Raw genomic sequence first — 26,755 nt, 5'->3', positions numbered from 1 at the left:
TTTCTCTCAGGATTGTATATGACAAGCTGGTGCTAAATCCCCTTCATTTTGTCAGGAATAAAACTGTTTCCCTTTCATATAAGTGCACTAGCCTTCACTTCAGAAAAGGCCTTTGCACACAAGAATCTTCATATGGGCTACTGGTAATGAAAAGGAAGAAAATGTTATAGATCTTTTACAAAGAAATGAGTTTTACACAAGAACTACATTTTTAATGAAAAAAAAAACATTCAAGCATTTTCATCTCCTATTACATGTCTACTGAATCTCATAGCATAACAGACAATAAAAAGTATAATGCAGAATTCTCAAAATTTTAAAAGGTATAAACACAGCATAGCTTCTTCACAATCGTTATATTTAAACTCAAAAGTGTGTCAATCTTTAAGAAGAAAAGGAACTTTACTTTTTCTCTCGGGGCAAGTTGGGTTTCTCTCAGCACAGCTGACAGAGGACATGGCCACCATCACCTGGAGAGAAGACGAGGAGAGCACCTTGGCAGCAGAGCCGCGCCGCGCCTGCTGCAGCCGCAGGATAGGGTCGGAGGCAGAGTGGCGACGGCCCTCGAAAAAGGAGCTGAGGAATGGCACAGCGGAGAGCCTCCGGAGTGGATCCTGCATGGTGCTGGGCTTCCAGGAGGGAAGAGCTGGAGGCGAGATGTCAGCGCCAGCCTGCTCCATGATGAAGTTACACTGAGAACGTGAGCATCACTCTGCGTGATCTAACCGCCGTTCAGGATAGGCTGACTTGTTTCCATAGTGACAAACAAAGAAAGTACTGATTCCCACTCAAATCTGTACAAGCAAAATCCCTTATGAATGGATTGTGTTTAGAACAGATTGTTCTAATAAAGGGAAGAATAACATGTATTTTAAATAGATTATACCTTAAATGTGACTTTTCTACTGTTTCTCAAATACCTTCAAAAAGATCTGACTGCTCAGAGAATTATATCTAAAATATTGTAATGAATTTAGAAAAATATCTTTATGATGCAAACACATTATTAAAATACCTAAATTTTGTTCTTCCTTTCATATCTATTCTCTGAACATTTTGAAAAATACTCTTTCTACTCCTCTCTGAAACAGGGCAAATAAAAAGTTAGTTGTAATAAAGTGGGATATATTAGATACCTATAACATTATTAAAACATTATTTTTCAAAAACAAAAATCCCTCTATTTTTTGTTTAGTTGCTAAGTCATATCTGACTCTTTCTCAATCTCATGGGCTACAGCCTGCCAGGCTCCTCTGTCCATGGGATTTCCCAGGCAAGAATACTGGAGTGCATTGCCATTTCCTTCTCCAGAGAATCTTCCTGACCCAGGGACTGAACTCTCATCTCCTGCACTGAAGGTAGACTCTTTATCAGTGGGCCACTTTGGAAGCCCCAAACCCTATATTATTTTATAGAACAATTTAAGAAATGCTTGGATAGAAGAAATAAAGACATCTTTAGGGCTGGTATACTAACCAAAAGACATTTATTTTCATATTTCTATTTTCAGAATGTGAAAATCCAATTCTTGGTTATTGGATAGTTACAGCAGTCATAACTACAGCCCTCAAAAACTCAAAAGACATGCTTCTGTGTCTTTTCTTGCTGACTAAGGGGAAAAGAGAAGCTTCAGTAAGTCTTGGCAGAGACATAGGAAGAAAATCCACTAAGTATCACATTTTTTAAAGGAACTGGATGAGGGGGAGATTGCAACTTGAGGATAAAGGATATAAAGAACACAGAAACTGTAACAACCACCAATTGTCCGCCTCCTCTCTTGTTAATGTCAAACTGCAACAACCTCACCCCACGCGGTGCCTTTTTCTCTTTCTGTTTCTCCAAATGGTATTCTGGCCATGCGTAGATGGAAACAACCTATTGTCACAGATAGGGCTCTTTGCTTTGTTCTGTTCTATTTTAATAATTAATAATGCTTTAAAACTTGCTCCTTTTAAAACACACCTTCATTTCTTCAAATGGGTATGTTTTGTCAAATAAGATACAGTAGCTCAATTTGGTGTCTAAATTTGAGTGCAGCACCCTGTCATTTTGTAAACAGCAATGAAAAAGAATTTCTTTTAATGTAGTTTATTCAGAAGTCTGTGTGGAAGTACAGCTTCCACACAGTTTTAAAGGAAAGAAAAGTACAGAAGATGTGGTGCGGAAGGCAAGTTGGAACCTGATGTCAAGAGGCCCTAAATGCTCAAAATAAGAAGTCTGAGTCTGCTGGTGGGGAACAGAAGTCTGACTCAAGTTTCTCACGGTTAACACTCCCTGCAAAGACAGGGATTAGAGTCAAGGACTGAGGGCCTGCTGGGACAGTGACAGTAAGTGTGGGAGCAAGACAGTACAAGGGCGGACACTGCACTGCATGCCAAGACTTCAAGTCTAAGCGAGCAGCTACAAGACCCTTAAGTCAGTAAATATAGAGTCCGTAAGAAGGTGCCAGAGAAAACCCAGCAGGCAATCTCCATATGAGATGAAAATGCACGTGAGGCAGCAATTAGGAGGCCTCAGCCAGTGAGCAGGAAATGCCTGATCTGTGCAGCTCTAAGGACATGAGAGTCCAAGTGACTGTGCTCTCAACAGTTCTGAAAATGAGAATGAAATTGATGAGGACAGGACTTGTCTGGACCAAGCGAAGGAAGGAAGATTTTTGTATCATCTCAGGAATAATTTCTGCTGGGAAATCTTAAGGACTGGGCTGGCCTTAAATAAACATGCAACCACTTGGTGGCCTCGGTTACCAGCCAGGGACACTGAATTTGGGCTTTCAGAAAAGTGGAGGTGAAGGCAAACAGGAATCCAGAAGGTGACTGCAGCCCTCCCTCTCAGCATATTCTTGCCTTGCCCACTCACCTGGGGCACCCAGGGGTGCCGGGATACACTGGCACTCTCCGGTGCTGAAGTGGAGTGCTGCCCACCTATGGGCACCACAGACAGGGCAGAAGCCTCCACTTCCCCAAGACATGTCAGAACTGTCAACCTCACTGTTGCAAGCTCCAAATTATTCCTTGAAAAAATGCCCAATTCATAGCCAAATCCACCTTTAAAAATCAGTTTTTATTTATGCCAAATGACGTTACAACAGGGAAGAGTACCTTTCATTCCACCCCTAAACTCATCTTCCTTTCGGTATTTGTCCACAGACATGTGGATTTTCTACATATTTGTAGTCATAATTGCAAATAATTTCCCCTTTAGTCTTCTCATTTTCATTTAGTGGATGCACAAGAATTTGATGCATTATAATTTACCTAGTCATTCTTGAGCTGTTGAATATTTAGGCTATTATCAATTATATTGTTTAGAAATAAGGTATTATATATTTTCAGGATTAAAAATTTTTATTTCTATTTTTTCCTTCATTAAACTAGAGATGATATGACTGGTGTGCAAAGCTCATGTTTTTATTTACTTGAGTCTTTACATGTTTGAACAACTAACTTTATAGAAGTGGAAAGGAGTAATATTTTTAGCAAACCACAGGTTTTTCCTGAGGTCAGAGAGGAACACAGCATTAAAATAAAGATCAAGAGATGCTGTCTCTGATAAGCTATTTTGCCAACCTCTGTGATCTCAGAAATCCATATCTCCACATGACCATGTTTTCATTCACAGAATGTTGCCAAAAAACAATCATGCCATGACTTTAAAGGGATTATCTTCTAATTCATGGAATAAAAGATATTAGAACTTGTACTGAATTAGTACAAATTGGTCTCTCTTTTCTGTATTATTTTTTAAATAGTTATTTTATTCATTTTGTGGATCAATTTAGTTACTAATACTCACACTTTTTGTTTCACACCTCTGTAAGACTTTGTATTACATCTTAAAAATCAATTAAAATTTTTAAATTGGGATGCATCATATAGATTGCTAATGATGAATTGTTCAGACTAACATTTTAATATTTATTTAAATTACCAATAGGAAAAAATGAAGTCTTTTCTTTAAATAAAAGGAGCAACAAGACTACTTAATTTCTAATATATTTCATGTTTTATATAAAACGGAAGTGTTTTAAGCAAGAGTAATTTTATGAAGGACCATATTTTCAATAGACACCTAAAAGCTGAAGAAACTTTTTTCTGACAGCCACAGAGAAAGGCTGTTGTTGTTCTTCAGCTGCTCAGTCCTGTCCGACTCTCTGCGACCCCACAGACTGCAGCACGCCAAGCTTCCCTGTCCTTCACCATCTCCTGGAGCTTGCTCAAACACATGTCCAGAGTCTCATGTCCGTTTAGTCACATGTCTATGTAGTCTCAGTTCTAAGTCAATAAAGGAGTCATTTCCAGGAACTAGACTAGAACACTGATTTTTCAGCTTCTTTTTTTCCCACTTTTTATGACAGGAGGCTCACTTCTCACAAGGCAATTAACTATTCAACTGTGTGACAGCTCAGGATGTTTCCTACTGTTGAGTCAAAATCCATTTCTCTGTAAACACTGGTCCTGGCCCCTCCCTTTAAAAATGAAAAATACAGCGTCTCTATGACTTGCAAGGTTTTCAAATATCTGAAGACAGAACTCCTCCAAGACTCCCCCAATTGTGGTCAAATCTTAATTTTTACAAATGTTAATAGTTATTATTTCCAGATCCTTCATTATAATTCCCTTTCTTCAGAGAGCCCCTCCACCCCCTGCCTCCCCTTTACAGACAAAATTCTAAAAAGAAAATTTGACTCCATTTGCTATTTTCATTTGTGACCTGTTTCATTCTCACTAAAGTCTCTGATGATCCTTTTTATAGTTTTTGTCTTAATTTTACTGCTTAGCACACATTCAACAGAATTGAACAATTTAGTTTTAATTTTAAAAATATTTGGAGAGGATTTTATTTTTTGATGCAATCTCAAACTTATAGAAAAGTTTTAAGTATAATACAAAGAATTTTTTTCCTTGAACCATTTGAGAATAAGCTGCAGATATGCTGCTCCATTACTCTAAGTTAGTGTATATTTCCCATAAAAAATTCTCCAAAATTCCCCCAAATTAGAAAATTATAATTGATATATTATTAGTTGCCCACTATTCCTCAGACCTCACACAAGTTCCACTGATTATCTCAATGTTCCTTACGGTAAAATCATACTACACAACGTTCAGAATCACACACTTAGTTTTAGTTGTCTTCTCATTTATTTCACTTTAGAACAAGTTCCTCAGTCCTTCCTTGATATCAATGCCTTTGGCTTTTGAAGAGTATAGACCAGCTATTTTGTAGAACATTTCCTCAATTTGGGTGTGTGTGCGCTTCCTCATAATTAGATCTAATAAATTCTGGTGTTTATGGTGAAAAATGATATTTAGAAACCAAGTCCAGATGCTAGGTGTGGTCACTACTCTTAAAGAGTTGTTGCCTGCAGGCATTCTCAGTGGATAGAACTTAAGAATGCATACAATACATACATGCATACATACACATACACCACACATTTACATCCATATTTATATATGCATGCATTTATGTCGAAAACTGAGAGTTCACGCTGATGTTAGCAATTCTAATCCAACAACACAGGGCTCTTCCTAACAGCCGCTTTCCATAAATACACAGGGGCTTCCCAGGTGGCGCTAGTGGTGTAGAACCTGCCTGCCAATGCGGGAGATGTAAGAGACGTGGGTTCGATCTCTGAGCCAGGAAGATCTCCTGTTCTGTAAATAAGTTCATTTGTACCATTTAAAAAGAGTCCACATATAAGCAATGATATCTGTCTTTTTCTATCTGACTTCATGTAATACCTGTCTTTCTTTATCTGACTTATTTCATTCAGTATGGCAATCTCTAAGTCCCTCCATATTGCTGCAAACAGCATTATTTCATTCTTTTTTATAGCTGAGTAATATTCCATTTGTACACATGTACCACATCTTCTGTATAGTTGTGTTTACATTGCCATTTATTTTGAGGTAATTTTTTAAAAAATCTCTTCACTTCATCATGAACCCATTGGTTTTTTAGTACCATGTTGTTTAGTTTCCATGAAACCTTGTTTTCACTTCTCTTTCTGAGGTTAATTTCTAGTTTCATGCTCCTGCAGTCAGAAAAGATGCTTGAAATTATTTACGCTCTTTAAAATTTGCTAGGGCTTGTTCTGTGTCCTAAAGAATGTTTCATGTGCTCCTGAAAAGAATGTATTTTCAGTTTTGTTTTTTTTTTTGGGGGGGGGGTGGAATGTAATGTCCTGAGTACATCAGTTAAGTATAATGGTTGTATTGTGTCATTTAGAATCTCTGATACCTTATTGACTTTTCTGTCTGGAAGATCTGTCCATTGCTGTCAGTGGGATGTTAAAGTCTCTTACTATTAATATATTCCCATCAATTTTTCTTTTTTCTTGCTAGCATTTGTTTTAGGTACTCCTATATTGGGTGCATATATGTTAGTGAGCATAGAATCTTCTTGTATTGACCCTTTTATCAATATACAGTGTCCTTCTTTATCTTTCTGTATGGGTTTTGTTTTAAAGTCTATTTTGCTTAATATAAGTATTGTCACCCCTGCTTTCTTGTCATTTCTATTTGCATGAAATACCTTTTTCCATTCCCTCACTTTCAATCTATGTATGTCTTTCACCCTAAAGTTGGTCTCCTGTAGGCAACATCTTGTTTTATTATCTAGTCTGCCATTTTGTGTCATTTGATTGGGGCAACTAGTCCACTAACATTGAAAGCAATTTGGGGGGGGGCCCACACTGCATGGCTTGTGGGATCTTAGTCCCCTGATCAAGGAATGAACTTGAGCCCTGGCAGTGAAAGAACAGAGTCCTAACCACTGGAATGCCAGGGAATTCCTTGTTTTTTCTTTTGTGGTTCCCTACTATATTAGGGTTGAGATTTCTTTTTCATTTTTGTGAATCTATGCTTTTGACCTGTGGTTACCCTAGTTTTCAAGTATGTTAAGTCATTATTATATCTACTTGTTTTACACTGGTAGTCATATTGGCTCAAACACATTCTAAAAGATCTACATTTTCTTACTCCTCTCCATTTTATGATTTTTATATCCTATGTTTACACTTTCTGTTTATCCTTTTGTTGTTTATTATAATCATTTTCACAAAAAAATTTTATTGCTTTTCAAAACATATGTACTAGCTTAAGTGATCTTCAATCCTTTTATATATTTGCCTTTCCTACTGTGATCTTTTTTCCTTCCCTATAGATACTTGCTTTTCTCTCTTCAGAGAAGACCTTCCAGTATTTCCTTTAGAATAGGTTTAGTATTGCTTAATTGCTTGATTCTTCTAGTTTTTTGCTTATCTGAGAAATTTTTTATCTCTCCTTCTAAATGATAATCTTGCTAGGTTGAGTATCCCAGGTTGCAGGCTTTTTATTTTCAGGACTGAATGTATTGTGCTATTTCCTTCTGACGTGCAAAGCTTCTGTAAAGAAATCAGCTAATAGTCTTACTGGGATTGCCCTCATAACTGACTGTTTTTCTCTTACTGTCTTTAGAATCCTCTCTTTAACTTTCGTCATTTTAATTATGATGTGTCTTGATATAGGTCTATTTGGGTTCATCTTGTTTGGGATACTCTGTACTTCCTGTACCTAGATATTTTCCCCCTTTCAATTTAGCAAGTTCTCAGCAATAATTTTTTCAAATGAATTTTCAATCCCCTTATCTCTTTCTTCTCCCTCAGGAATCTCTATTATGTGTAAATTGGCATCCCATAGGTCAAATATGTTGCTTTCATTTTTTTTCATTTGTCCTTTTGTCTGTTAATTGTGATTGCGTGATTTCCATTATTCTATCTTCCAGCTCATTAATTCATTCTTCAGAATTAATTTGCTGTTTTAAAAAAATTTTATTTATTTTCATTGGAGACTAATTACTTTACAATATTGTGGTGTGGTGGGTTTTGCCATACATCAACATGAATCAGCCACAGGTGTCAATAGAACTAGGCTGTCTCCCCATCCTGAACCCCCTACCCACGTCCCTCCCCACCCCATCCCTCTGGGTTGTCCCAAAGCACCAGCTTTGAGTGCCCTCCTTCATGCATTGCACTTGCACTGGTCACCTGTTTTACATATAGTAATATACATGTTTCAATATACATATTGTCTCAAATTGCCTCACCCCTGCCTTCTCCCACATGTCCAAAAGTCTGTTCCTTACATCTGTCTCTTTTGCTGTCTTGCATATAGTCGTCATTACTGTCTTTCTAAATTCCATATATATGTGTTAATATACTGTGTTGGTGTTTCTCTTCCTGTTTCTCCTTCTTACTTCACTTTGTATAATAGGCTCCAGTTTCATCCACTTCATTAGAACTGACTCAAATGTGTTTCTTTTTATAGTTGAGTAATATTTCATTGTGTATATGTACCACATATCCTTACTCATTCGTCTGCCGATGTATATCTAGGTTGCTTCCATGTCCCAGCTATTGTAAACAGTGCTGCAGTGAACACTGAGGTATATGCGTCTCTTTCAATTCTTGTTTCCTTGGTGTGTATGCCCAGCAGTGGGATTGCTGGGTCACATGGCAGTTCTATTTCTAGTTTTTTAAGAAATCTCCACACTGTTCTCCATGGTGGCTGTACTAGTTTGTATTCTCACCAACAGTATAAGAGGGTTCCCTTTTCTCCACACCCTATCCAGCACTTTTGTAGACTTTTTGATGGTTGCCATTCTGTTTGGCGTGAGATTGTACCTCATTGTGGTGTTGATTTGCATTTCTCTGACAATGAGTGATGTGTTTGTTAGCCATTTGTATGTCTTCTTTAGAGAAATGTCTGTTTAGTTCTTTGGCCCATTTTTTAATTGGGTTGCATTGAGCTGCATGAGCTGCTTGTATACTTTGGAGATTAATTCTTTGTCAGCTGTTTCATTTGCTACTATTTCTCCCATTCTGAAGGCTGCCTCTTCACCTTGCTTATAGTTTCCTTCATTGTGCAAAAGCTTTTAATTAGGTCCCATTTATTTATTTTTGTTTTTATTTCCATTACTCTGGGAGGTGGGTCATAGAGGATCTTGCTGTGATTTATGTCAGAGTGTTCTGCATGTTTTCCCTCTAAGAGTTTTATATTTTCTGATCTTATATGTAGATCTTTAATCCATTTTGAGTTTATTTTGGGGTATGGTGTTAGAAAGTGTTATAACTTCATTCTTTTACAGGTAGTGGACTAGTTTTGCCAGCACTTGTTAAAGAGGTTTTCTTTTCTCCATTGTATATTTTTGCCTTCTTTGTCAAAGATAAGATGTCCATCACTTCTGTTTAATCGCTCAGTCATGTCTGACTCTTTGCAACCCCATGGACTGCAGCACACCTGGCCTCCCTGTCCATCATCAACTCCCAGTGTTTCCTCAAACTCATGTACACTGAGTTGGTGAAGCCATCCAACCACCTCATCCTCTGTTGTCCCCTTCATCTCCTGCTTTCAATCTTTCCCAGCATCAGGGTCTTTTCAAATGAGACAGCTCTTCACATCAGGTGGCCAAAATATTGGAGTTTCAGCTTTGGCATCAGTCCTTCCAATGAACATTCAGGACTGATCTCCTTTAAGATGGACTGGTTGGATCTCCTTGCAGTCCAAGGGACTCTCAAGAGTATTCTCCAACACAATAGCTCAAAAGCATCAATTCTTTGGTGCCCAGCTTTCTTTATAGTCCAACTCTCACATCCATACATGACTACTGGAAAAACCACAGCCCTGAGTAGATGGATCTTTGTGGCAAAGGAACGTCTCTGCTTTTTAATATGCTGTCTAGGTTGGTCATTACTTTCCTGCCAAGGATTAAGTGCATTTTAATTTCATGACTGCAGTCACCATCTGCAGTGATTTTGGAGTCCCTCAAAAAATAAAGTCTGCCACTGTTTCCCTATCTATTTGCCATAAAATGATGGGACTCGTTGCCAGTATCTTCGTTTTCTGAATGTTGAGTTAAGCCAACTTTTTTACTCTCCTCTTTCATTTTCATCAACAGGCTCTTTAGTTCCTCTGCACTTTCTGCCACAAGGGGGGTGTCATTTGCATATCTGAGATTATTGATATTTCTCCCAGCAATCTTGATTGCAGCTTGTACTTCCTCCAGCCCAGCGTTTCACATGATGTACTCTGCATATAAGTTAAATAAGCAGGGTGACAATATACAGCCTTGACATACTCTTTTCCTGATTTGGAACCAGTCTGTTGTTCCATGTCCAGTTTTATCTGTTGCTTCCTGACCAGCATATAGATTTCTCAGGAAGCAGATCAGGTGGTCTGGTATTCACATCTCTTTCAGAATTTTCTAGAGTTTGTTGTGATCCACACAGTCAAAGGCTTTGGTATAGTCAATAAAGCAGAAATAGATGTTCTTCTGGAACTCTCTTGCTTTTCTGATGATCCAGCGAATGTTGGCAATTTGATCTCTGGTTCCTCTGCCTTTTCTAAATCCAGCTTGAACATCTGGAAGTTCACAGTTCATGTATTGTTGAAGCCTGGCTTGGAGAATTTTGAGCATTACTTTACTAGCATGTGAGATGAGTGCAATTGTGTGGTAGTTTGAGCATTCTTTGGTATTGTCCTTCCTAGGGGTTGGAATGAATACTGACTTCCAGTCCTGTGGCCACTGCTGAGTTTTCCAAATTTGCTGGCATATTGAGTGTAGCATTTTCACAGCATCACCTTTTAGGATTTGAAATAGTTCAACTGGAATTCCATCACCTCCACTAGCTTTGTTCATAGTGATGCTTCCTAAGGCCCATTTGACTTCACATTCCAGGATATCTGGCTCTAGGTGAGTGATCACACCATCGTGATTATCTGGGTCGTGAAGATCTTTTTTGTACAGTTCTTCTGTGTATTCTTGCCACTTCTTAATATCTTCTGCTTCTGTTAGGTCCAAACCATATCTGTCTTTTATTGAGCCCATCTTTGCGTGAAATGTTCCCTCGGTATCTCTAATTTTCTGAAGAGATCTCTAGTCTTTCACATTCTACTCTTTCCCTCTATTTCTTTGCACTGATCACTGAAGAAGGCTTTCTTATCTCTCCTTGTTATTCTTTGGAACTCTGCATTCAAATGGGTTTATCTTTCCTTTTCTCCTCTGCTTTTTGCTTCTCTTCTTTTCACAGCTATTTGTAAGGTCTCCCCAGACAGCCATTTCACTTTTTTGCATTTCTTTTTCTTGGGGATGGTCTTGATCCCTGTCTCCTGTACAATGTCATGAACCTCTGTCCACAGTTCATCAGGCATTCTATCAGATCTAGTCCCTTAAATCTATTTCTCACTTGCACTGTATAATCGTAAGGGATTTGATTTAGGTCATTCCTGAAAGGTCTAGTGGTTTTTCCTACTTTCTTCAATTGAAGTCTGAATTTGGCAATAAGGAGTTCATGATCTGAGCCACAGTCAGCTCTGGGTCTTGTTTTTGCTGACTGTATAGAGCTTCCATCTTTGAATGCAAAGAATATAATCAATCTGATTTCAGTGTTGACCATTTGGTGATGTCCATGTGTAGAGTCTTCTCTTGTGTTGTTGGAAGAGGGTGTTTGCTATGACCAGCATGTTCTCTTGGCAAAACTCTATTAACCTTTGCCCTGCTTCATTCTGTACTCCAAGGCCAAATTTGCCTGTTACTCCAGGTGTTTCTTTTTTTTTTTTCCCAATTATTTTTATTAGTTGGAGGCTAATTGCTTTACAATATTGTAGTGGGTTTTGCCATACATTGACATGAATCAGCCATGGATTTACATGTGTTCCCTATCCTGAACCCCCCTCCCACCTCCCTCCCCATCCCATCCCTCTGGGTCATCCCAGTGCACCAGCCCCGAGCACTTGTCTCATGCATCCAACCTGGACTGCCGATCTGTTTCACACTTGATAATATACATGTTTCGAAGCTGTTCTCTCAGATTATCCCACCCTCGCCTTCTCCCATAGAGTCCAAAAGTCTGTTCTATACATCTGTGTCTCTTTTTCTGTCTTGCATATAGGGTTATCATTACCATCTTTCTAAATTCCATATATATGTATTAGCATACTGTATTGGTGTTTATCTTTCTGGCTTATTTCACTCTGTATAATGGGCTCCAGTTTCATCTACCTCATTAGAACTGATTCAAATGTATTCTTTTTAATGGCTGAGTAATATTCCATTGTGTATATGTACCACAGTTTTCTTATCCATTAGTCTGCTGATGGGCATCTAGGTTGCTTCCATGTCCTGGCGATTATAAACAGTGCTGCGACGAACATTGGGGTACACGTGTCTCTTTCAGATCTGGTTTCCTTGGTGTGTATGCCCAGGAGTGGGATTGCTGGGTCATGTGGCAGTTCTATTTCCAGATTTTTAAGGAATCTCCACAATGTTCTCATCTCCATAGTGGCTGTACTAGTTTGCATTCCCACCAACAGTGTAAGAGGGTTCCCTTTTCTCCACACCTTCTCCAGCATTTATTGCTTGTAGACTTTTGGATAGCAGCCATTCTGATTGGCATGTAATGATACCTCATTGTGGTTTTGATTTGCATTTCTCTGATAATGAGTGATGTTGAGCATATTTTCATGTGTTTGTTAGCCATCTGTATGTCTTCTTTGGAGAAATGTCTGTTTAGTTCTTTGGCTCATTTTCTGATTGGATCATTTATTTTTCTGGAATTGAGTTGTAGGAGTTGCTTGTATATTTTTGAGATTAATCCTTTGTCTGTTTCTTCATTTGCTATTATTTTCTCCCATTCTGAAGGCTGTCTTTTCACCTTGCTTATAGTTTCCTTTGTTGTGCAAAAGCTTTTAAGTGTAATTAAGTCCCATTTGTTTCATATAGACTGAAAGTCAAGGGCTGGAAAAAAATATTTCACGCAAACAGAGACCAAAAGAAAGCAGGAGTTGCAATACTCATATCAGATAAAATAGACTTTAAAATAAAGGCTGTAAAAAGAGACAAAGAAGAACACTACATAATGATCAAAGGATCAATCCAAGAAGAAGATATAACAATTATAAATATATATGCATGCAACATAGGAGCACCACAATATGTAAGGCAAATGCTAACAAGTATGAAAGGGGAAATTAACAATAACACAATAATAGTGGGAGACTTTAATACCCCACTCACACCTATGGATAGATCAACTAAACAGAAAATTAACAAGGAAACACAAACTTTAAATGACACAATGGACCAGCTAGACCTAATTGATATCTACAGGACATTTCACCCCAAAACAATCAATTTCACCTTCTTCTCAAGTGCACACAGAACCTTCTCCAGAATAGATCACATCCTGGGCCATAAATCTAGCCTTGGTAAATTAAAAAAAATTGAAATCATTCCAGTCATCTTTTCTGACCACAATGCAGTAAGATTAAATCTCAATTACCGGAAAAAAAACTATTACAAATTCAAACATATGGAGGCTAAATAACATGCTTCTGAATAACCAACAAATCATAGAAGAAATCAAAAAAGAAATCAAAATATGCATAGAAATGAATGAAAATGAAAACACAACAACCCAAAACCTATGGGACACTGTAAAAGCAGTGCTAAGGGGAAGATTCATAGCATTACAGGCTTACCTCAAAAAACAAGAAGAAAGTCAAATAAATAACCTAACTCTACACCTAAAGCAATTAGAGAAGGAAGAAATGAAGAACCCCAGGGTTAGTAGAAGGAAAGAAATCTTAAAAATTAGGGCAGAAATAAATGCAAAAGAAACAAAAGAGACCATAGCAAAAATCAACAAAGCTAAAAGCTGGTTTTTTGAAAAGATAAACAAAATTGACAAACTGTTAGCAAGACTCATTAGGAAACAAAGGGAGAAGAACCAAATCAACAAAATTAGAAATGAAAATGGAGAGATCACAACAGACAACACTGAAATACAAAGGATCATAAGAGACTACTACCAGCAGCTCTATGCCAGGTGTTTCTTGACTTCCTACTTTTGCATTCCAGTCCCCTATAATGAAAAGGAAATCTTTTTCAGCTGTTAGTTCTAGAAGGTCTTTTAGGTCTTCGCAGAACCGTTCAACTTCAGCTTCTTCAGCATTACTGGTCAGGGCATAGACTTGGATTACCGTGATATTGAATGGTTTGTATTAGAAACGAACAGAGATCATTCTATTGTTTTTGAGATTGCATCCAAGTACTGCGTATCAGAATCTTTTGTTGACTATGAAGGCTACTCCATGTCTTCTAAGGGATTCTTGCCCACAGTGGTAGATATAATGGTCATCTGAGTTAAATTCACCCATTCCAGTCCATTTTAGCTCACTGATTCCTAAAATGTTGATGTTCACTCTTGCCATCTCCTGTCTGACCACTTCCAATTTGCCTTGATTCATGGACCTAACATTCCAGGTTCCTATGCAATATTGCTCTTTACAGCATTGGACCTTGCTTCCATCACCAGTCACATCCACAACTGGGTGTTGTTTTTGCTTTGGCTCTATCTCTTCATTCTTTCTGGAGTTATTTCTTCACTGATCTCCAGTAGCATATTGGGCACCTACCCACCTGGGGAGTTCGTCTTTCAGTGTCCTATCTTTTTGCCTTTTCATACTGTTCATGGGGTTCTCAAGGCAAAAATACTGAAGTGGTTTGTCATTCCCTTCTCCAGTGGACCACATTTTGTCAGAACTCTCCACCATGACCTATCCATTTTGGGTGGCCCTACACGGCATGGCTCATAATTTCATTGAGTTAGATGAGGCTGTGGTCCATGTGATTAGATTGGTTAGTTTTCTGTGATTGTGGTTTTCAGGCTGTCTGCCCTCTGATGGAGAAGAATAAGCGGCTTATGGAAGCTTCCAGATGGGAGAGACTGACTGAGGGGGAAACTGGGTTTTGTTCTGATGGGCGGGGCCATGCTCAGTAAATCGTTAATCTAATTTTCTGTTGATGAGTGGAGCTGTGTTCCCTCCCTGCTATTTATCTGAGGCCAAACTATGGTGGAGGTAATGAAGATAATGGTAACTTCCTTCAAAAGATCCCATGCAGGTACTGTTAAACTCAGTGCCCCCAACCCTGCAGCAGGCCACCACCAACCCACAACTCCGCTGGAGACTCCTGGAAACTCACAGGCAAGTCTGAGTCAGACTCTTGTGGGATCACTGCTCCTTTCTCCTGGGTCCTGGTGCACAAGGTTCTGTTTGTGCCCTCCAAATATCTAGTTCCCAGTCCTGTTTAAGTTCTGGCAGCTCTATGGTGGGGTTAATGGCGACCTCCTCCAAGAGGGCTTATTCCATACCCAAGTCTGCTGCACCCAGAGCCCCTGTCCCTGTGCCAGTCCACTGCTGATCCTTACCTCCACAGGAGATGCTCAAACACAGTTCTGTCTCAGTCTCTGTGGGGTCCGTGGGTCCTGGTGCGCACAAGGTTTGTTTGAGCCCTTTTAGCGTCTCTGGCGGGAATGGCGTTTGATTCTAAACACGAACTTGCCCCTTCTACCATCTTGCTGGGGCTTCTTCTTTGCCCTTGGACATGGGGTATCTCCTCACAGCTGCTCCAGTGCCTATCGTCTTACTGAGGTATCTCTGACTTGGACGTGGGGTATCTCCTCACAGCCGCCACTCCAGATCTTGGACGTGGGGTATCTCCTCTCAGCTGCTCCAGTACCACTCAGCTGCTGCTCGCTGCTCCAGCACCTAAGGTGTCCATAAGTGTGTGGATTTATCTCTGGGCTTTCTATTTTGTTCCACTGATTTATATTTGTCTTTGTGCCAGTACTATACTGTCTTGATGACTGTAGCTTTGTAGTATAGTCTGAAGTCAGGCAGGTTGATTCCTCCAGTTCTATTCTTCTTTCTCAAGATTGCTCTGGCTGTTCAAAGTTTTTTGTGTTTCCATACAAATTGTGAAATTATTTGTCCTAGTTTTGGGACAAATACTGTTGGTAGCTTGATACGGATTGCACTGAATCTGTAGATGGCTTTGGGTAGTATACTCATTTTCACTATATTGATTCTTCCAATTTATAAACATGGTATATTTCTCCATATATTTGTGTCATTTTTTATTTCTTTTATAGAAGGGGATTGTTTCCTTAATTTCTCTATTTTCTTATTGTTAGTGTATAGGAATGCAAGAGATTTCTGTGTATTAATTTTATATCCTGCAACTTTACTATATTCATTGATTAGCTCTAGTAATTTTCTGGTGGTGTCTTTAGGGTTTTCTAAGTAGAGGATCATGTCATCTGCAAACAGTGAGAGTTTTACTTCTTTTCCAACCTTTATTTCCTTTTATTTCCTTTTCTTCTCTGATTGCTGTAGCTAGGACTTCCAAAACTATGTTGAATTGTAGTGGTGAGAGTGAGCACCCTAGTCTTGTTCCCGATTTTAGAAGAAATTCTTTCAATTTTTCACCATTGAGGAAAATGTTTGCTATAGATTTGTTGTTTATGGCTTTTATTCTGTTGAGGCATGTTCCCTCTATTCTGGCTTTCTGGGAAGTTTTTATCATAAATGTGTGTTGAATTTTGTCAAAGGCTTTCTCTGCATCTATTGAGATAATCATTAGTTTTTATCTGTTAATATGGTGTATCACACTGACTAATTTGCAAATACTGAAGAATCCTTGCATCCTTGGAATAAAGCCCACTTCGTCATGATGTATGATCTTTTTAATATGCTGTTGCATTCTGTTTGCTAAAATTTTGTTGAGGATTTTTGCATCTATGTTCATCAGTGATATTGGGCCTTTATCTGTTTTTATTTGGGAGTGTTCTTGTTCAGCATGCATGTGTTCAGTAATTTTGGTGCATAGGCTATATTTGGTATGGATGCCTGCCATGTCTTTCCTCAGGGTGTCCTGGCCATTATCCTCTTGGGAGAGAAGGGTGTGTGTGTGTGTGTGTGTGTGTGTGTGTTTGGTATTTGGGAGAGAAGGGTGTGTGTGTGTGTGTGTGTGTGTGCGTGTTTGGTATTTGGGAGAGAAGGGTGTGTGTGTTTGGTATTTGGGAGAGAAGGGTGTGTGTGTGTGTGGTATTTGGGAGAGAAGGGTGTGTGTGTGTGTGTGTGTGTGTGTGTTATTTGGGAGAGAAGGGTGTGTGTGTGCGTGTGTGTGTCTGGTATTTGGGAGAGAAGGGTGTGTGTGTGTGTGTGTGTGTTTGGTATTTGGGAGAGAAGGGTGTGTATGTGTGTGTGTGTTTGGTATTTGGGAGAGAAGGGTGTGTGTGTTTGGTATTATGGTGACCAGAGCATGCAGTCAATGTTGGGTAGAGCCTTCTCCTTGTTCTTTGATAGTCGCAGCCCTGCTAGGGGCAGGATTTGATCCTCAGCTGTAGGAATAGAAGCCCCCAGCTCTAGTACTAGGCTGCAGTGTGAGGTACTTGGGCTTGGACTACTCCTTGTGGGAAAGAAGCTGCTGCATATTCCTCTCCAGCACTTGTCCACTGTGCTCAGTGATGTCAACTGCCACCCACTGTGTGCACCCACAAATTACACTATTGGAGGCACTGTCTTTGGCCCCACTTCCACGGTGGGAAAGCTGGTAATTGGCTCAGATTTTGGTGCCACTTCCACGTGTGTGCAGCCACAAAGTCTGCTGCTGCTCATATTTGACACACCTCAGCAGTGGGACTGCCAGTAGTCAGCGTGGATGTCCCTCAGTCATTGCCCCCACAAGGTTGCAGGGGCAAACTATGCCTTGAATCCACTTTGAGAGTGCTGGTAATTGGCTCAGATTTCAGCCGCTACCACATGTGGGCAACCTGCTAGCACCTGCATGCTCCTAAATCTTGTAGCAGCAAAATCACTTGTGCTGTTAGCACACTGAGAACAAAGCTACTATTGGAGGGCCATGCCTCTCCCTTGCAAGCTCACTGACAATGGTGCTCCTATGGCAGACGTGGGTTCCATCTTGAACACACATCCCCAGATCATATTTCAGGCCTTTTGGGCTGTCTCCACATAGCCAAACCAAGTCCTGTCCCTGGGTCTGTCTGCTGAAGCTCAAGTTGCAGCACTCACCACTGCGCACATCAGCAGGGGTATGACTTGGGCTCGAAAGTGTCATAAGTTGGCAAGGACCATCTGGGCTGGTCTTTCTCTGCACTGTCTACCTCAAGCCTGCTGGTGCACTCTCCTCTGAGCCTCTGTCCCAGCTAACTTTCCAGATGATGAAGGAGGCTTACAGGATGAGGGAACCGTTCCTTTTCCCCAGTTCCCTCCAAAGGGCACAGGTCTCATCTCAATTACCATTTTTTTCTCTCATTTTATATGTTGATCTTTCTTGCAGTTGGGGTTGTAGGAGATCTTCTGCCTGCATTCAGTAGGTATTCAGTGAGAATTACTCCAAATATAGATGAATTTTTGATGTATTTGAGGGAAGAGGTATGCTCCATGTCCTTCTACTCTGCCATCTTGTTCTCTCTCAGGTTTTTTGAGTTAATTTTCATATATAGCAGAAGGTAAGAGTCCAACACCATTTTTTTTGCATGTGCACACAGTTTTCTCACTACTAACTGATAAAAAGATCATTTTTTCCCACTGAATAGCCTTGGTACCCTTGTCAAAAATCACTGACCACATGTGCAAGGTTTTTTGCTCCTGGGATCTCTTTTCCATTCCATTTGTTTATATGTCTTTGTGTATGCCAATACCACACCGCTTTAACTACTGTATCTTTGTAGAAAGTTTTGAAATCAAGATGCAAGTCCATAAACTTTGTTCTTGTTTTTCAAGATTATTTTGGCAATTTGGGGGGTCTTTCAATAGTCCCTGCAAATTTTGGGGTGAATTTTTCTATTTCTGCAAAGAAATCATTGGGATTTCTGATAGTGATTGCATTGAATCTATAGATTCTGTTGGGTTGTACTGACATCTTAGCAATTCTTCCAAATCATGAACACAGGATGTCTTTTCATTTATTTAAATCTTTAATTTTTTTCAGCAATATTCTATCGTTTTCAACAAGGCACACTGAAAGTACTGGAGCCCTGACTGCCCTAAGCCCATCTCCTTTGTTCCAGAGGTTCCATTCTGAGAAAGGTAAGCCCTCAAAAAGGGATAAGAACAGACCTCAAAGATTGGCCTTGGTCAAATGAAGCTTAAAGAGGACACACCCAAAGAAACCTATGCCAAAAGTTATGGGTGGAAGTGAGTTTGGCTATAAATGGGCAACAGAAGGAATCCTTGTTTTGATGCAACTGTCCTGTATCTTGACTATAATAATGTCAGTATACTGGCTGTGAAATAGTACTATATTTTGTAAGATGGTTACTGTTAGTGGAAACTGAGTAAAGGGTAAATGAGATATTTTTGTACTATTTCTTACAACTGCATGCTAGTACTTAATTATCTCAATATTTTAATTAAAAATGTACATAAAATCAGAGAAAAAAGTCACAAGGCAGGCTAAGTGAGGGTGATTTAGCACAGATCAGAGCTAACACAGGAAGATATCTAATAGCATATGATACATGATCTGGCAGAATGTAGGCCCCATGTGAAAAAAAGAGCTAAGCTAGATGATGGCTGAGCAGGGCTGGGAGACTGGTTTTGAAAACGAGGGCTGAATAAATAAGCAGACATATTGGGGATAAGAGCCAGGTTTCTCACTCTTTGAGAAGGGAACTGTAAACATAAAAACAGGCAAAGCTAGAATGATAGTATAGTGTTGGATTAGAATATGAAGTACCAATACTCATTCAAGGTTTTCAATATGCATAGACAAAAACAAAAATAACTAAGGTGTATATACATACATTTATACATACACTAATATAAATTGCCAAAGATTATAGTATCATGTTTGAGCACCAAACAAATGATAGTAAAGGATGACATTCCACTGAACAAAGTAGTAACCTACACTGGAATAACTGAACAAATAAAAGCTAAAGTAAAGTTCTTCCTCACAGCAGAATGCTAACTAAGAAATGCCAAAGGAAAGAAGGAATTAGAAAACCTCCATTCAGTTATCTGTCATAGTAGTAATTAGAAGTTGAAACTACTGAGTAAAAGCTGGATGAGGACCAGGATATATACAAGGTCTCAGTGGATCTCTCCATAAAATGTTAATTATGAAGGGAAAAAAAATAATGTATAATAGGTAAATCTTTGGCAGATATACCTTTACTGATGTGATCAAACTTAACATTTCCAGTTTTATAGCAAAATGGTATCTTGAATTGCTTGACAGGATGGAGAATACAAAAAGCACAGAATCACTTCTGTGATATTTCTGTCAAAAATTTCAATCTTATGATGAAACAGTAGACAAACTCAAACTGAGAAACACTGCAAAATAACTAGCCTGTAATCTTCATAAAGGTCAAGAAAGGACAAATTATGGTCACTAAAAGAAGTTGAAAAAACATGACAAGTAAACTTTCGGTACTAAAAGATATTACAGAGACAGTTGATAAAATTTGAATGAGGGTCTATGGTTGAAAAATACACAAAAAATTTTTTGTGCCTTTCTGTATGTTGGAAATTATTTCAAAATAAAAGAAATAACATTATAAGAAGAGGGACAATCTGATAACATGAGAATCCTGATGGAAGAATATAGCACTTTCTATGAAATATCATGCCAATAAAAAAAAAACCTGACTATAGACTCTACATCCTTCTATCAATTCAATTTATAGTAAATAGTATTAGGATATAATCAGCAAAATATAGATTATGGCAAAATCTACAGAGTAAAAAAATCTGATTTACTCAACAAATAAAGTGTAAGGAAAAAGAGATTGTGGGAAACCCAAATTTAAAAGAGATGTAAGATACATCTCAATCATGTATGATGTATGAAATCATATATACTGCTGGATCTCAATTTAAAGATACATCTATGAGACAAGTAGAAATCTTAGCAATGTTTAGATATCTAAGAAGCTACTGTTAACTTTTTTAGTTATTGCAATGATTATATATGGTTAATGAATCAAATGAAGTAATATGGAGGTAGGGGAAATGAGTAGAGGAAGCTAGTGATCTGATACTGTTAAAGTTGGGTGATGGTACCTACTTAGGGGATGGTACCTCCATGGCAGGTGGGTGGTACCCACCTGGAAATCTTTATTGTATTCTGTATACTTCTGGGAATATTTGAAATTTCCTCAAAATAAGTTTTCCCCTCCAAAAGTAGTAGAACCAAGATTTAAATTGAGGTCTGTTTAATTACAAAGCTAATTCAATATTGAATGAAACTCCAATTTTCCTTTAAAAATCATTTAAGTATTTTATTTATATACCCCTTAGTTAGAATTTCTCATCACCTATTAGTCAACATTTAAAAAATATACTAGCCTTATCCCAATGTTAACTTAACAACATATAACTGACTGTCTTCATAAATGAGATGCACTTTAAGAAAGTTAAAGTTTTTAAATTTTTTTTCTAATTTTTCCTAATTAAAAATTAGCTACACTTACACAATAAGGAAAATTTTATTAAAAAAAGATGCTTTGGGGAAGGTAAAAATCAGCTTACTGAGTGGATGACAACAGGGGTTACAACCTTCCTGGGGACATTTGGAAATGTACATGATTTTTTGATAGTCACGTGACCTAGGGACATTACTAGATGAGGAGGGCGAAGATACTAAACGTTCTCAATGCTAAGGGCTCTCCTGTACAATCGAGAGCGGCTTCGCTTCAAAAGCCAAGAGAATCCCGGGTGAGAAACACCAACTAAGGTAACACTCCACCTGAAGAAAGTAAAGGGAAAAGGCTAAGCGAATTCTTACATTCATTAACTGGAAAGTACACAGGGGAAAACCCCTCTACCAGAGAAGCAACAAACTGACACCATTACGAAAGCACTTGTTTTAGATACCTCTTCTTTCTAAAGTCAGGGACAAGAATATGTAGTAAGCCTGGCACATAGAAGTTGTCCACAGATGATAGTTAACAGAAGTATTAGTTCCTTTAGAGTCAGACACAGCACAGATGGAGGATCTACAAAGATCTGGAATTTACTTTTAAAGCTTTTTATTTTATATTGCAGTATAGCCAATTAACAATGTTGTGACAGTTTCAGGTAGACAAAGTCAGAAGTGCAAAACACTGGTTTTCTTGATGAAAGAGAGCTCTCTCTGGTGGAGTGGATAGATTCTAACAAGAAGCATAACCAACTTCACGAACCAATTATTCCTAGCAAGCATTTAACTCCAATACCTCTAGACCTTTATTTCTTAACCTCTCCTTATATTATCAAATCCGTACTCAGAGGGGGACAACCCTTCCAAGTTCCCTACAGAGGAGCACTAAAATGAACTTGAGCAAAATCCAAAGTAGGCAGTAAGAAAATCATGCAAGAGGTACTGCCAAGAAAAATTATTCAACATGTTTCTTGCTAACTGCTACTGGTAGCAGCAAGACTAGAGATGCCAAAGTGTCAGGAAATCGGGTTGTACTTTCAGCTCAGAGCTTTCAACAGTAAGAAAGAGAGAGGGTGAGTGTGGCAGTAAGAATCTGAGTAACAGCACTCTTCCTTTCCTGGGAAACTTTGTAAGAATCAGAACTGTAAGGCCATGACAGAGAGAAAAAGAGAGAGAAAAAGGGCTAGCATGCTTCTGAATGGGCTTTATAAGTGACACTGGTGAGTAACAGAAGAATGAAATGAAAGATTGAATTGCAAGCAGGTGCTTGATGAGAGGAACAGCCAGATAATTTAAGAGGAAAATGAAGGAGATAAACATTGTTTTCAACATTGTTTCTTAAAAGACTAAGGAGAGAGCAGCCAAGATGGCAGAGTAGAAAGACCCTGAGCCCACCTCCTCTCATGAACACACCAAAATCATAACTATATGCAGAAAAAACATGGATGAGAAAGACTGGAACCTACCAGAAATGATCTCCTACAACTAAAGACAGAGACGGAACCAAGAGATGGGTAGGATGGGCAGACTCAAAATATAATCATATTGCATATCCACAGGTGGATGATCCTGGAGGAGGGCATGGCAACCCACTCCAGCATTCTTGCAGGGGAAACCCTGTGGACAGAGGAGCCTGGAAGGCTATGGTCCATGGGGTTTGCAAAGAGTTGGACACAACTGAAGCCAACTGAGCACAGATGGATGACCCACCAACTGGAGAGTAACGATACTGCACAGTAAGTGTTCTAAATCCTACATGGGGCTCCCCAGCCCTGGAAGATAAGCCTCCAGAGCATTTGGTTTTGAACACCAGTGGGGTATTTCAGGAGCCCCAAAGAACTGTGGGAAAAGAGACTTTACTCTTAAAGGAAACACATAAAATCACACACACTAAGATCCAGGGCAAAACCAGTCATTTGACAAGAGCCTGAGCCAGATACACCTGCTGGTCATGGTGAATCTCCTGCAGAGGTCAGGGCAGCTGTGGTTCACCCTGGGGATATAAACACTTTGGCAGTCATACTTGGCAACATTCTGCCAGGTGATACTGCTGTTGGTAGCTGCCATGCTGGCTGACTACTGGTAAGACGGGCTTCATCCAACAGCCTGTAGGGACTAGAGCTGGGCTACCTCAGGCCAAACAACTAACTGTGGGAGGGACACAGCACACTCGTAAGCAGACAGGCTTTCCAAAGACTTCCTGAGCCCACAGCCACCTCTAAGATATACCCCTGACATGGCCTTACCCACCATAGGGCCAGGACCCAGCTTCACCAACCAGTAGGCAGGCACCAGGCCTTCCCCCCAGGAAGCCTGCACTAGTCTCTAGAACAGTTTCACTTACCACAAGGAGCAGACAGCAGATCAAAGGAAACAACAATCCTGCAGCTTGCAGATCCAGGACATCCACAGAAAGCCAGACTGTACCTTGGGAGCAGCCGGGCTCTGGCTGTGTCCACCACCAGGCCAACACAAGCTTCAGGACATCTCAGACTCCATAACCAAGTCTAGGAAGTAACCCGCCTACCCCTATCACCAACTACCTGAAATGAGTTCTGGGATCCCTGGTCCTATAATCGGACTCCAGGAACTGGCTCTGCCTACCAATAGACCAGCACTAACACCAGGATCTGGCTTTAACAACCAGTGGCCAAGCAACAGCCCTGGAGTCTTCGGGACCTGGTTTCTGCCCACCAGTGAGCCAGCACTAGCCTTGAGGCTCCCTAGGGTTCTGAAGCCAGCTGCCTTGTGACCAGACCTTGTGCTGTCTTGCTAAACAGCAACCAGCAGCATCTGCACAATGCAGGGTCTGAAAGCCAAGTGGGCTAGGGGTCAATCAAGCCTACAAGACTGTACATATAGCCCCCATAACAGAAGAACCCACACACCCATCTCAGGGAGAAACCCTAGAGCATCTAGCTTAGACGACAAGAGACAAATGCATTGCTGAGATACATAGGACGTCTCCCACAGGCCACTTTTCACAGGTCAAGAAACATAACTAACCTATCACATACATGAAAATACAAATAACAACTTACACAAAGTGAAATGGCAAAGGAAAATGTTCCAGATGAAGGAACAAGATAAAACTCCAGAATAAAAACAAAGTAAAGTAGAAACAGTCAATCTACTCAAGAAATAGTTCAGAGGAACAATCCTGAAGATGATGGAAGAACTTGGGAGAAGAATGTATGCACAGAGTGAGAAGTCAGAAGTTTTTAAACGAAGTCTTAAAAAATATAAAGAGTGGCTAAACACAGTTAAAGAATGTGGCAGTTGAAATGTATACTAAAAGAACTTAATAGCAGACTAAATGATACAGAGGAAATGGATCTAGAAGACAAATGGTGGAAATCACTAACTCTGAATAGAAAAAAGGATAAAAAGAAAAGAGGGCAGTTAAAGAGATCTCTGGGACAACATCAAGTGCAATAATATTTGCATTATAGAGGTCCCAGAAGAAGACAGAGAGAGAAAAGGCCTGAGACGATACCTGAAGATATAATGCTGAAAACTTTCCTAACCCGGGAAAGGAAATCACTCACTCAAGTCTAGGAAGTGCAGCATCCCACTAGGATTATTCCAGAGGAAAACACCAAGCAAGACATACTGCAATTAAAATGACAAAAGTTAAAGAGAGAATATTAAAAGTAGCAAGGAAAAAGCAACACGTTATATACAAAGGAACTCTCATAAGTTTATCAGCTGATTTTTTAGCTGAAATTCTGCAGGCCAAAAGGGAGTGGCAGGAAATACTTAATGGGATGAAAGGCAAAAACCTACAACCAAGAATGCTCAGCAAGGCTCTTGTTTGAATTTGATGGAGAAATCAAGAGCTTTACAGACAAGCAAAAATTAAAAGCTAACTTTTAATTAAAAGTTAAATGTAAACTGACTGAATGCTCCAAGCAAAAGACACAGAGTCCTTGAGTGGAAACAAAAACAAGTTCCATAAATATGATGCCTACAAGAGACCCACTTGAGATCTAGAGACAGATACAGACTGAAAGGGGACAGGAAAAGTTATTTCAGGAAAATGGAAATCAAAAGAAAGCTGGAGTAGCAATACTTATACTGTTACAACAGACAAAGAACACAATATCCAGGGAACAAACCAAGAAGATTTACAAATTGTAAATATATGTACTCAACATAGGAGCACCTAAATACATAAAGCAAATATGAATATACATAAAGGAAGAAATTTACAGTATCACAGAAATACTAAGGGACTTTAAAACCACACATCAATGGTAACAACACTTACATAAGGCTATAAGATTAGATGTCAATTACAAGAAAAAAAAGCTGTAAAAAACACAAACAAATGGAGGCTAAACAAAATACTTCTAAATAGTCAAGTGCTCATGCAACAAGTGAAACTAAATGATGAAAAGACAATATGTAGAATGGGAGAAATAACTGCAAATGAAGCAACTGAAAAAGGATTAATTTCTAAAACATATAAGCAGCTTATGACAGTTCAATACCAGAAAAATAAACAATCCAAACAAAAAATGGGCAGAAGACCTAAACAGGTATTTCTCCAAAGAAGGCATACAGATGGCCAATAGACACATGAAAGATGCTCAAAATGGCTTATTATTAGAGAAATGTAAAGCAAAACTATAATGAGGTATCATCTAACACCAATAAAAATCAGTTCAGTTCAGTTGCTCAGTCACGTCCAACTCTTTGCGACCCCATGGACTGCTGCACACCAGGCCTCCCTGTCCATCACAAACTCCCGGAGCTTACTCATACTCATGTCCATTGAGTCAGTGATGCCATCCAACCATCTCATCCTACATCGTCCCCTTCTCCTGCATTCAGTCTTTCCCAGCATCAGGGTCTTTTCAAATGAGTTAATTCTTCACATTAGGTGGCCAAAGTATTGGAGTTTCAGCTTCAACAGCAGTCCTTCCAATCAATATTTAGGACTAATCTCCTTTAGGATGAACTGGTTGGATCTCCTTGCAGTACCAAGGGACTCTCAAGAGTCTTCTCCAACACCACAGTTCAAAAGCATCAATTCTTCCGCACTCAGCTTTCTTTATAGTCAACTCTCACATCCACACACAACTACTAGAAAAACCATAGCCTTGACTAGACAGAACTTTGTTGGCAAAGTAATGTCTCTGCTTTTTAATATGTTGTCTAGTTTGCTCATAACTTTTCCTCCAAGGAGCAAGCATCTTTTAATTTCATGGCTGCAGTCACCATCTGCAGTGACTTGGGAGCCCAAAAAAATAAAAGTCTCTCACTGTTTCCATTGTTTCCCCATCTATTTGCTATGAACTGATGGGGTTGGATGCCATGATCTTTGTTTTCTGAATGTTGAGCTTTAAGCCAACTTTTTCACTCTCCTCTTTCACTTTCATCAACAGGCTCTTTAGTTCTTCTTCACTTTCTGCCATAAGGGTGGTATTATCTGCATATCTGAGGTTATTGATATTTCTCCCAGCAATCTTGATTC

At 39.3% G+C, this 26,755-nt stretch overlaps 1 protein-coding gene across 3 annotated transcripts in view; it reads right to left on the bottom strand.

Moving 5' to 3' along the window:
* The window catches only part of PTPDC1 (protein tyrosine phosphatase domain containing 1), a 68,831-nt gene that overhangs the window by 15,571 nt on the left and 26,505 nt on the right, over positions 1–26,755 (bottom strand). Inside the window, exon 1 of one of the 3 annotated variants that reach the window (XM_065946885.1) lies at positions 407–680. The exons of the other annotated variants lie outside the window; for them this stretch is intronic. Coding sequence (XP_065802957.1) covers positions 407–680 — 274 coding nt within the window. Of the gene's footprint in view, positions 1–406; positions 681–26,755 lie in introns of those variants that run through there. 3 annotated transcript variants of the gene reach the window in all.

The sequence above is a fragment of the Muntiacus reevesi genome, chromosome 10 (genome assembly GCF_963930625.1).
Source record: "Muntiacus reevesi chromosome 10, mMunRee1.1, whole genome shotgun sequence".
In the NCBI taxonomy this organism is placed as follows: Eukaryota; Metazoa; Chordata; class Mammalia; order Artiodactyla; family Cervidae; genus Muntiacus; species Muntiacus reevesi.
The sequence above is the reverse complement of the archived record's forward strand: the minus strand, read 5'-3'. Positions and strand labels throughout refer to the sequence as shown.